The sequence below is a fragment of the Rhipicephalus microplus genome, chromosome X (assembly GCF_043290135.1).
Source record: "Rhipicephalus microplus isolate Deutch F79 chromosome X, USDA_Rmic, whole genome shotgun sequence".
Taxonomy (NCBI): Eukaryota; Metazoa; Arthropoda; class Arachnida; order Ixodida; family Ixodidae; genus Rhipicephalus; species Rhipicephalus microplus.
In genome coordinates, this window is record NC_134710.1 from 53,564,114 (window position 1) to 53,576,661 (window position 12,548).

General features: G+C 44.7%; 1 protein-coding gene across 3 annotated transcripts in view; it reads left to right on the forward strand.

Annotated features, from left to right (window-relative positions):
• The window catches only part of Spn (protein phosphatase 1 regulatory subunit spinophilin), a 165,786-nt gene that overhangs the window by 77,128 nt on the left and 76,110 nt on the right, over positions 1–12,548 (forward strand). For all 3 annotated transcript variants that reach the window (XM_037427158.2, XM_037427159.2, XM_037427160.2), the window contains exon 12: positions 11,850–11,991. In XM_037427158.2, coding sequence (XP_037283055.1) covers positions 11,850–11,991 — 142 coding nt within the window. The remainder of the gene's footprint in view (positions 1–11,849; positions 11,992–12,548) is intronic.

Consider the following 12,548-nt stretch of genomic DNA (forward strand, 5'->3'; position numbering starts at 1 on the left):
TACTTACAGACCCTGCAGCGTCCCCTTGTAGGACTCCATGGTGGGTGGCTGGCGCCGCTGCCGAAAGTAAGCATTTACATATGGCTGGTTCCTTCCCCCCACTCCCTGATCGCCCTCAGAAAAGAGGGCGCACCGATGAAGTTTTCCAGTTTTTTGGTAACCAGAAAGTATTTTTTCCTCGATTCCATGTTATCCACGCTGACACACCCGGCAAATCAGTGCGAACACTTTCATCTTTTCTAGTATCAAAGTCTTTGACGGAAATTTTTGGCCCAGGATATAAAGCTTCGAGAATGGCAAGTGGTGACCTCCTGTTGGAGCTCCGCGACCAGAAACAATACGAAAAATTGCCTAACCTAGTGAAATTCGGAGATACCAAATTAATAGTAAGCCCACACCGAACCATGAACACCACCCGTGGCGTTGTCTCAGATGATGACCTATTAGGGCTGACGGAGGCTGAACTCCTGGAGGGTTTCAGCAAACAGAATGTCATAAACGTAAAACGAATTACCATGAGGCGTGATGGCAAAGAAGTCCAGACTAAACACCTGATACTTACCTTCAATTCAAGTGTACTGCCCAACTCTGTTGAGGCTGGGTATATCAAGCTTCGAGTGAGGCCATATATACCAAACCCCCTCCGATGTTTCAAATGCCAGCGGTTCGGCCACAGTTCACAGAACTGCCGAGGCCGCCTAACTTGCGCGAAATGCTGTGCTGAAGAGCACACAACAGATGCCTGTGAAAACTCTCTTCACTGTGCGAACTGTAACGAGCATGCCACATACTCGCGGTCATGCCCGTGCTGGAAAAAGGAAAAGGAAATTGTCACAATTAAGGTAAAACAAAACATTTCATTTAAGGAGGCACGAAGGCAGGTGTCCTGCCTACCAGAAACTAGCTTTGCCGAAGTGGCGCGTCAGGGGGCAGCGCCACGACGGCCCCTGGCGCCTGTCTGGCACACGCGTAGTGAGCCAGCGGTGACGCCATTCCCCCCCTCGGCGGTTGCAGCCAGTGCTGCTCCGCCATCCAAGAAAGACCCACCAACCTCCGGGCTGGGGGCCGCGAAGGTCTCGTCTTTTGAGGCGAGGCCCTCAAAACAAATGCAGCGCTCGCAAGAGCGCCTGTCCAGCGCCTCGCAAGAGGCAATGGACACAACACCGAGCGTGAGGGCGCAGCCAGCGCCTAAGGATCGGCGCGACTCCGTCGACCGATCCAAAAAAGAAAAATCTCGTGTCATAGCCCCTGGAAAAGGTCCGTGAGCTAACTTTCCATCCTTGAGCACACAGCACAAAACACATCTAAAATGGATTCACAGATCTTACAGTGGAATGTGAGAGGACTTCTCCATAACCTCGATGATATTAGAGATCTTCTTAATACACATACTCCAAAGGTGCTGTGTGTTCAGGAGACACATCTCTAGTCCACACAAACAAACTTTCTAAAGCATTATGCCATCTTCCGCAAAGACCGTGACGACGCTGCCGCTTCGTCGGGCGGTGTCGCTATAATAGTTGATAAAGGTGTTGCCTGTAAGCAATTAAACCTCCGAACTTCTCTTGAGGCAGTTGCTGTCCGAGCAGTGCTGTTCGGGAAGCTACTAACAATTACCTCTATTTACATTCCCCCGTGCTATCAACTTTCAAAGACACAATTTCAAAGCTTCATTGATGAACTTCCTCCGCCATATATAGTCGTTGGTGATCTAAATGTACATAATCCCCTATGGGGCGACTCCCGTTTAGATGCGCGAGGACGCCTAATAGAACACTTTCTGTTTTCGTCAGGTGCATGTCTACTAAACAAAAAAGAACCAACGTATTATAGCACTACACATAACACATACTCTTCTATAGACCTGAGTATTGTCTAGAGTGCTATAATTCCATATCTGGAGTGGTTCGTTCTCAAGAACCCTTTTGGGAGTGACCACTTCCCGATTATGTTAAAGTTAACAAAAGAAGATACATGCTCGCCTGACTTTCCTCGCTGGAACACCAAATCAGCCAACTGGGAACTGTTTCGAGAAATTACATTTTTAGACAGAGATGAGATTGCTGATTTTAATATAGACGATGCTGTAGCATACCTAACAGGTTTTATTATTGACGCTGCAGTGAAATGTATCAAGCAGACCAACGGAATGACCAATAAACGTCGCATCCCATGGTGGAACGACGATTGTCGGAAAGCGCGCAGTAGACAAAATAAAGCTTGGAGAATACTCCGAAATTACCCAACGGCTGAAAACCTCAACAATTTCAAACAGGTCAAGTCCCAAGCCAGAAGAACGCGTCGCCTTGCAAAGAAAGAAAGTTGGAATAGGTACATCTCCGGTATAAATTCTTACACCGACAAAACGAAGGTTTGGAATAGGGTAAACAAGTTAATGGGTCGGGAGTCACACCCCCTACCTTTGGTAAGTAGCCGAGGGGAGAGCCTGGAGGAGCAGGCGGACTGCATAGGCGAACACTTTGAATACGTCTCGAGTGCATCGCACTACACAGAAACGTTCTTAAGATTAAAAGAACGCAAAGAGCGGCAACCCCTTAAATCTAAACGTCCCTCCAGGGAGGCTTACAACTGCCCATTTTCATTAGCTGAACTTAAGGCATCTCTTGCATACTGCAACAACTCGGCGCCAGGTTGCGATCGTATAACGTACGAAATGATCTAGTATCTTCACCCAGAAGCACTAAAAACGCTCCTAACCCTCTTAAATACCATGTGGGAAGCTGGATATATTCCATTGTCATGGAAAGAAGCGATAGTCATCCCGGTACTTAAACAAGGCAAAGACCCGTCCTTGGCCGCCAGTTACAGGCCAATAGCGTTAACAAGCTGTTTATGCAAACTATATGAGAAAATGTTAAACCGGTGCTTAACCCACTTCCTAGAAAGTAACAGTATACTAGACCCCCTTCAGTGTGGTTTCAGAGAGGGGAGGTCGACAATAGACCACCTTGTTCGCATAGAGACATACATCAGAGATGCATTTATTCATAGGCAGTTTGTACTTTCGGTATTCTTAGACCTGGAGAAAGCGTACGATACCACATGGCGATTCGGGATTCTACACGATCTTGCCGCCATGGGCATCCATGGGAACATGCTAAACACAATTAAAAGTTATCTGTCTAACCGAACCTTTCGCGTAAAAGTGGGAAATGCTCTCTCTAGATCATTTACCCAAGAAACTGGTGTTCCACAAGGGGGCGTGCTTAGTTGCACACTCCTTCTCGTAAAAATGAACTCTCTGCAGTCAGTCATTCCAAGCGTGATGTTTTATTCTGTGTATGTTGATGATGTGTAGATGAGTTTCAAATCATGCAATATGTCTATCTGCGAACGACAAGTGCAGCTTGGAATGAATAAATTCTCTAAATGGGCGGATGAGAATGGTTTTAAAATAAACACCCAGAAAAGTACTTGCGTACTCTTCTCCAACAAACGAGGGGTAATGCCACTTCCAAATATTACGATCAAGGGAGACCAACTCTCGGTCAGCACCGAGCATAAATTCCTAGGAACCACTTTAGATTCTAAGATCACGTTTGTTCCCCATATTAAACATGTAAAAATGAAATGTCTGAAAGCGATGAACCTCCTAAAGCTCCTATCACGTACAACATGGGGTAGTGATCGGAAGTGTCTCTTGAACTTGTACAAAAGCCTTGTTTGGTCGCGCCTTGATTATGCCTCTATAATTTATTATTCCGCAATGCCAAGTGCTTTGAAAATCCTAGACCCCGTTCACCATCTGGGTATCCGACTGGCAACCGGTGCTTTCAGGACAAGTCCGATCCAGAGTCTCTATGTAGAGTCGAATCAGTGGTCACTTCACCTACAGCGATCCTATAGCAGTTTCACTTATTTTATAAAGGTACGCGCAAACATAAAGCATCCTTCTTATTCAGCTATAAACGATGTGACCGCTGCCACCTTCTACCATAATCGACCCGCAGCGAGAAAGCCGTTCTCTTTGCGTGTGAGAAGCTTAAGTTAGGAATTGGGTGGTCTGCTGCTAGAACTTTGTCCTATGCCCACAACAAAACATTTACCGCCGTGGCAGTGGCAGCTCATACATTGTGACACTTCCTTTGCCGAGATCACTAAACATGCACCAGAAGCACATATTAAAATGCATTTCCGACAACTTCAGTCCAACTACTCGTGCGTAGAGTTTTATACTGATGCTTCTAAGTCGCATGCAGGGGTGGCTTATGCAGCCGTCGGACCATTCTTCTCGGAATCCGGTGTGCTGCACCCGGAAACAAGTATATTTACGGCTGAGGGATATGCACTATTGTCGGCTGTGAAGCATATACGGAAATCAAACATACAAAAATCTATTATATTCACAGACTCGTTAAGAGTCGTAAATGCAATAAGATGCCTTTTCAGATTCCGAAATCCAGTAATAATTGAGCTGTATTCCGTTCTGTGTACAGCGTATATGTCCAACCAGCATGTTACTATTTGCTGGGTTCCTGGCCATAGAAGCATCGAGGGCAATGTGTTAGCGGACCAAATGGCCACGTCAATTATATTGCGCGCTATTAACCCCACCGCTACTGTCCCTGCAACAGACCTAAAACCCTTCCTACATAAGAAACTGCGAAACCACTGGCAACGCTTGTGGGACACAGAAATAAATAATAAGCTTCACTTGATTAAGCCGCGGTTGGGTTAGTGGCCCTCCGCTACAAGAACACGGCGAACTGATGTCCTATTCTGTCGCCTCAGAATAGGACACACTTATGGTACCCATAGCTTTCTGCCGACTGGCGATGAACCTCCTACTTGTGGTAGATGTGGTGAGAGGCTAACCGTCCTCCACGTCCTCCTGGAGTGTCCTGAAGCTGAAAGTGAGAGAAAGAAATATTTTGCTTTAGCATACCGCTATAATCTTCCTCTACATCCGATTATGTTTCTTGGTGAAGAGCCGCTTTTTGATGCAAAATCTGTTTTAAGCTTTTTAAAGGATGTAGTATTGAATGTCTTTAGCCCAACATTGAATGTTTTTAGCCCAACAGGTTCATAGCGCATCCTCTGTTCAGAGGATGCCGCTGTGATAGCAGCTTTTAATGAGCCCAGACCTCCATGCTCTTGTTTTAAGGGCTCTGTCGAGGCACTGGTGCTCCATGCCAAGTTTTTATTTCACATACATATCACTTTTAAACCATTTTATGTTTCCATAGCACACATCATTTGTCATTGCCATAATTTTACTATATATATATTTTTATGCACCTACAGGGACTGTTTTTAGGCCCATTCACAGCCACGTCACATCTGTTTTATCTACACTGCACATCGCACAGTTCATTATCATCGCTCTGGCGCTCTTTGGCCACATTTGGCCCTTGCGCCAATAAACTCCACTAAACTCCACTAATCGAGGACGACGAAACTTTGAAGCCAGTGTCATCAAGCGGAGCATGTAGCAACTGGCTACATTAATACCCTCAGGCAGCTTGTATATGCCATGGGCCTCGCCGAAGAGCACTCTGATGCTCTAATTGAACTTGAGACCATTCTTATCGCTTCTGCAATTCGAAACACGTGCATCACAGACTTCTTTTGGGGAAATTTATTTGTGTTTTCACTCACAACTTTCTTTAAAGCTGTGTTTCATTTATTACGAGTTTTGTTATACAGCGAATAGATCCCGCGTCACGCTCAGGTTCGCTATAAGCGGGCTCGACTGTAGGGAAATCTGCACTGCCGTGAAGCCCCATCTTGAGGATAAATGAGCGCGTTACTTTTACATTGATTCTTCCTTTTTTAAGTTTAGAAGCTTATTATTCTGTCGTACATGTTCAAAGTGAAGTAAATTTTAATATGTCACACATTTTTTCTGTTACCACGAGCATTCTACCGGAAGTCGAAATAACCTTCAAAGTTGCTTCTACTTCTTTGAACTAGAAAGGAAAGAACATTTGCTCATGCCTCACTTCAATAAAAAATAAATGGTGTGCAGGTTAGTAGGGTCATGAAGAATGTGCTCATCTTCTTCATAATATATTATATGCAGTTGAACCCCTTTAAAAAGAGGCATGCTCCGGGCAGCAGTTCTTATCTTTTATATGAAATATCTGTGAAAAGGCAGGGTACTACGTATGCATTCTCCAGGGATCCCTCTTCCGCGCCAACTGCGCCAAAGTGTGCCAAAGGAGATTTGCTGCACCAGCCTGATAAAATCGACGGAAATTGTTTCAAACTGCGCCAGACCGTGCATCTCGGGGTTCTGCAACCTGTGGCTCGTGAGCCGCATGTGGCTCGCTTGGCAGTTTTATGCGGCTCCCAACACGATGTCAGCAACCATAAAATCGCTAGACACTGTAATTGCGGCAGTATTTAAATAAATGTTTTAATTACTGGAGACAGTGGTTGGGCCTATTGAGAAAATTCTTTACCTTTCTGCGAACAGGCCTGTAACACCTACATACTAGGTGTTAGGACCACGACAACAACTGTGTCTCCGCTGCTACCCTCTGCGCCGCAGCGTGGCCAGCACGGGACGAGAAAGGAGGAGCGTTTCCATGCGGAGAGAAGCAGATCGGCGTTTCAGAGATAACCAACACTCCACGGCAGCTTTATTTTTTTTTCACTCACTTCGTGCGCAGGTTGAAAGGAGAAGGGTCTCTCCGTGTCAGGGATGGGAAAAGGGGGAGGCGTGGCACCGGCGCGTCACAGATCGGAAGCTTGAAAGAGAGCCAACACTGCGCAAAGGCGCTGCTCCGTGCTCCCTACCGGGCTGCAGAAATTGGGTGCCTTGGTCTTTCCTCTTGTAACCACCACCACTCTGCGACAGCTTTTTTTTTCCCCTATCTTTCCGCACACAGCGTTGAAAGAAGGCTCTCTACATAGCAGGGACGGAAAAGGGAGAAGCATGGCACAGGCACGTCCCAGATTGGTATTTGCACACCTGTTAACTCTTCCAATTTTCCCATAAAATGTACAAATTTTGATTGCACGTACGATTTTTCATTTATTTTCCAATAATAAAATAAAATTAGTAAAATAGCGTGGCCTCCGCGATTGGCTACGGCGCATTGCTGTAGCTGGTCGCGGAGGATACAAACACAGTGTGCTATTTGCATTGTTCATGGACTGTGGTGCCGTCTAGCAGAATTCAGGAGCGTCCTCTCAAGGATGATCAGTAGGCAGCTGCTTCTATTGCTACCTTGATCAGCGGTGCTTGCTGTAGTGTTAACGCATTAGCAAGAAATGAACACAAACCACTTTGTATGGTTCGTGCATCAGTGAATATACTAGACTGTTCGTGACACGATAAATTTGATTTGTTTTTGCGAGACGTGAGGTTTTCGTGAAAATACGTGGCAACTCGCGCTTTCGATTAGTCAGCAGGGTACACATATCAGCTTCGCGAGATTTTCTGCAGCTGCCTTGGATAGTTAAATGTTATCACCTGACCATTCCAGCTAAAACTCACCTTGTTTTATGTGTGCATAGCATTCGTCGGTGCTTTCGTAGGGGATAAATTCTACAATATTCATTTTACGTGAAAAGTAGCACAGGCTCACGATGTGTATTTCTAAACCTTGGCCTAAGCTGCGCCGCTTGTTTTTTTATGTTCGTTGATAGATGGCAGCACATTGCAAGTTATTGCTTTCTTGCCGGGTATCAGAGTAAAATGATCTCCGCATCCTCAGATAGTGAGTGACGCCGTGTTGATGTTGTGCATAGTGAGTGACTGCGTTGTTGGTGCTATCGAAGTCGTTTGGCGGAGAAAATTCCTCAGATTATTTCAGCAGTGATGTTCAAAGAAACCGTCTTGGCGTCGAGGATTTTTCGCTGGACGTAGATGGTTGTCAATGCGCTGAGAGTGACTGCAACGATGCACGATCAGCTGCTAGCTCACAAACAGGGAGTTTCACTTCACGTACCGTCGTGTGTCAATGTTTTTCGGTGCTCGTAAGTCACTTTAATTGTATTTATTGAATAATTTCCTTCAGCGAGCTCAAAATATAAGCATACTTTTTCTTGTGCATTGAATTTATCCCAATTATGGTGGATATTACAAAGCACGGCATGCCGCCAACACTCTCGAGCTTGCATAGCGAAGCGAAATTTTTAGAGCAATGAAATCTGCAGTTACGACTACAGTCCACACTAACGTCTCCTGCACTTCACCGGTTCTGTCCGAACAATGGTGTTGTTCGACAAATGTTGACAATTTTGACGTTGTGAAAAGTGACACGTAGTCGATATCCTTGTTTAGATCGCGCTAATGGAACCTGTTACATCCAAGTGAGGGGAATTGCACGCTTTTAGTGTTACATAGCTGTGACACAAGTGCTAATAAATGGGAAGTTAAATGCTTGTGTTCCGTTGAATAAGCAGCTGCATGATGCTTACAGATCAAGTAATGATGACGGCGTAATATGTTTGCAAACCATCGCTACGTTAAACATTCGGTCCTGTACAGCCGTTATGGCGCGCTACTTGCTAGTGGCCTACTACTGCGGCAAATCCGCTAGACTGGCTCAGCACTAATGATCTCTGAGTGCCGTTCAGTTCCAAAGGGAATTCTAGTTCGCGCAGTTTTCTGTACCACGCACAGCATTACGCAAAGCACCGTTGATACACAGTCGGTCATCTGACACCACTACCCTTTGCACTGCTGCAAGAAATAAGGTAGCGAACATTCAGCAGTTCCTATCGCTTGGTAAAGTACTTTGGTTCAATATACATTCATTTGACGATCATGAGTTCATCCGGTGAAAGCGGCACGGGGAGTACGTCCGTGCGTCCTATCTATTCTTATGTGAATTCACAAGTTGATCATCCTTCCACAGCCAGCTTGGATTGCACGGCGCGCCACCTATAGGCCGTGGGCATCGCAAATATTCTATCACTAGGAGAGAACTATATGTATTGTTATCATCACATACTTGCGAAGTATCCCGCAGTGTCCGGGAGACTCACGGATTGCAAGCGTTTTTTCCGTGTGTAGGGTTGCCATGAAAATCTCCCGAAAATCGAAATGTGTGTGCGAGATCTGGTCGCATTGACAAAAATGCAGGCCAGTCAATTCCAGGCTTCTTGCGAGCCCACCGCATTATAAACGAATTTGAGGGGTGTTCATCTAAACTCAGTAGAGACTCAGTGATGCAAAGCTGCGACAGATACGAATTCGCAAAATTCCCCAGCTAAATTCATGTGTCCGTTGGGCCAAAATTCTAATGTTGCAAACACTTTTCCTAATTACGGTGTGTGATACGAACTTTAGTACCGAAACAATCGAACGAAGGCCGATCGAGAGCAGGGTGTTCGAAGCTTCAAAAGTACGCGTGTGACTAGCACACGCACTGTCTTGTACAGTGCGTGTGCTACAACACAAGCATGTATGGCACAAGCATGTATGGCGACGACACAAGCATGTATGGCGACGACGCCATACATGCTTGTATGGCGACGACGCCATACATGCTTGTATGGCGTCGTCACAAGCATGTATGGCACAAGCATGTATGGCGTCGTCACAAGCATGTATGGCGACGACGTTACTGACAGAACTCCTAAAGTGTGCGTGCGGCCAACAATCGACCAGTCAAAGCAACGCTGCTTTCCGTAAACTCTGTGGAGAAAAGCACGGCAGTTGCAACCCTAGATAGCATAAAACGATTTAGTTTTGAAGGCATGTGGATTGAAAACAAAACTACCGTTTGCCGCTGACCACCACGCACAAAACTGCGGTCGCGACGATGCGATAGCAATTTACGAGCTCAGAGGGCACGTGTCTGACGCAACGGTAGGATAAAAGGTGGTAAGGACGTAAAAAAAGGCTAGAGGCATTTTGCCGTTCCTGTCCAAAGAATCTAGTAGCGAGCAAAGCCAAAGCTTTGACCTGCGCTTTCGCGGCAGCCAGCTGCGCCGTCCCATCCGTTGACGTGTGTCCCAAGAAGACACGCGGGTTGTTTTGACGGAAATGTATTTTGCTAGTTGTTTTGATGACGTGAAATTTCGGCCGGGAGCAGTTGCGGCTCACCCTTTTAGACTCTCACCTTAGTGGAAAACCCTACCCTCGTGTGTTGGGCCACTCCAAGCCATTATGAGACCGCAGCGCTGATGTTTGTTCTTGCATTTAAGACCCCACATTGTTTTTTTCGATGTTTTTTTGTTTTTTCTTTTGGCGCCGAAAATTGGGGAAAATAATTCAGCATGCGATTTGACTTGTGGCGGCGGCAAAACGTGATTATGTTTGTCGCTAAAGGCAAATCTGTCGCAGCTACAAATTAAAAAAAAGTCTGCAACCCCTGCCCCTCCCCCCCCCCCCCCCCCCCCCCATCCCCGTTCCAAGGTTTTAGAATTTCTCTGTTGCCAGGTTGGCAGGTATGCATTTTAGAGAAAGCAAACGTTCCGCCCTAGCCTTTCCTTTTCTTCTTTTCCTTTTTCGTGCGCAGCATTGAGGTGTCGTAGATGCCGCCTTGCTATTTGGGCGTGGTGCTGGCAGCATTTTCTGAGCGCGGTATGTTCGAATTAACAGTCGCAAGTGCTTGCGCGTTTTAGTTATGGGGCGTTTTTCGCCCATGGAATATACATAGCTTTGATTGGACCACAGTGCCAGTTCTAATTAACCAGAAATTCGAATTAAGCATGTTCGAATTAATGAGATTTGACGTTAGTAAATTACACTAATTCCAAAATCACCATGCTTGCCATAAGAACTCTCTCGGTAAGCAATAAAATGCGCAAAAATAAAAATTTGGGTGGCTTCACATAGGTGCAGTAATACATCAATTGCTTTGACTATAAATTTTGACGTTCTTTTACTAGGTCCTACATAGTTCTTAAGTACTAGAAACAAAGTAAACTGACGTCTGAGATGACTCTAGGCTTAATGTACCATGTCTCAGGAAATTACTTTGAGCGAATGTTGATAAAGTAAAAAAAATACACATTGAAATTTGTGGTATCACGTGCAGAGATTTCAGCATGAAATTCAGAAATAATTTATAAACAAATGTATTACCAATATTTGCTTCCGAGTTAATAAACTTGAGATAGTGAAAAGAACGACGTGAAAGTTCTCGAAGCCTTTTTTAAACTAAAAAGATCCTTTGTTCTAGGTCAGCATCCATGTAATATTGAAGTGTTTGAGGTACTTTGTTCCCCGAAGTGCTCTATCATGAATATATACATATGCCAAAGTGCTGCTAACAGTAAGATTACCTGCTCCAAAACTAAAGTTTTACTGCTGTAAAATGCTTCTAATAGCAAGATTACCTGTTCCAAAATGCTCCAAAACTAAAATTTTACTGCTTCAAGGTGCTCCTAATTGCAAGATTACCTGCTCCAAAATGCCCCAAACCTAAAATTTTACTGCTCCCAAGTGCTCTAAAACTAATCGTTTACTGCTCCAAAGTGCTCCAAAACAAAAATTTGACTGCTTCGAAAATTGCTCCCAATCGGCAGTCCCCATTGGGATCACTGATTCTCGTGTCAACCCATATTTTGCTATAGGCACACTGGTGTCTCTTATACCCATTTGTCTCTTATATCAGTGTTTCTTATGAAGGAGTTTGTCTGTATAGTATCTAAATAAAATTTTAAATTTGAATCGAATCACTGTTCGCTTCGAATTACATTCAAACCTAAAATTTGCTTTTTGCACAAGCCTAATTAGAAAATATCTCTTGGAGTTTTTCACTGAGAAACCACGCGATAAGATGCCCATTGCAAGATGATTGCATAATTCTTGGGCAATTAGTTCAGTTGTAAAGACAAGCTACACTTTTTAGTAGTGTAGCAGTTAAGCTAATTATCCCTTAATCTGGTTGACTATTTTTTGAAATACTGTTTTCATTATGCAGGTCATACTGCTTGAGAACTGCTTGACAGAGACACAGAAAGCAGCTGGTGTTCCTGTGCAGTTGCCGTATGATAACACTATGAAGCTTCTTACACCTCAAATGAAGAAGCGAAGGCCACCACCTCCTGCAGTTCCTCTTTCAGGTTTGTGGCCTTGCAGTCTTTCAGTGCTCTTCTTTTTTTTTTTTTGTGAAGGCTTGAACAGCCATTCGATTTCAATACACTGAAACTTTGATATAACCAAACCAAATATAATGAAATACCGATTATAACAAAAGGAATGAAAAAAGATCTTGTAATATAGTGTTAATAATAAATCTTTATAACAACTTTTTGGATATAGGGAATGTATTTTTGTTAAGGTGGAACTTTTTATGAGGACTAAGTGTAATATCTCGCTAGCACTAACCAATAATTGTGTTTGCACCTTGTGGCAGGGCAGATGTGTTGCAGCAGCCCCACCACGACAGTCAAGCGGCTAAGTTACTCGGCTGCTGACCCGCAGGTTGTGGGATCGAATCTGGGCTGCGGCGGCCGCTTTTTCGATGGAGGTGAAAATCTTGTAGGCCCGTGTGCTCAGATTTTGGTGCGCGTTAAAAGAACCCCAGGTGGTTGGAATTTCTGGAGCCCTCTACAACGACGTCTCTCATAACCATATGGCGGTTTTGGGATGTTAGACCCCACTTATCAATCAATCAGAT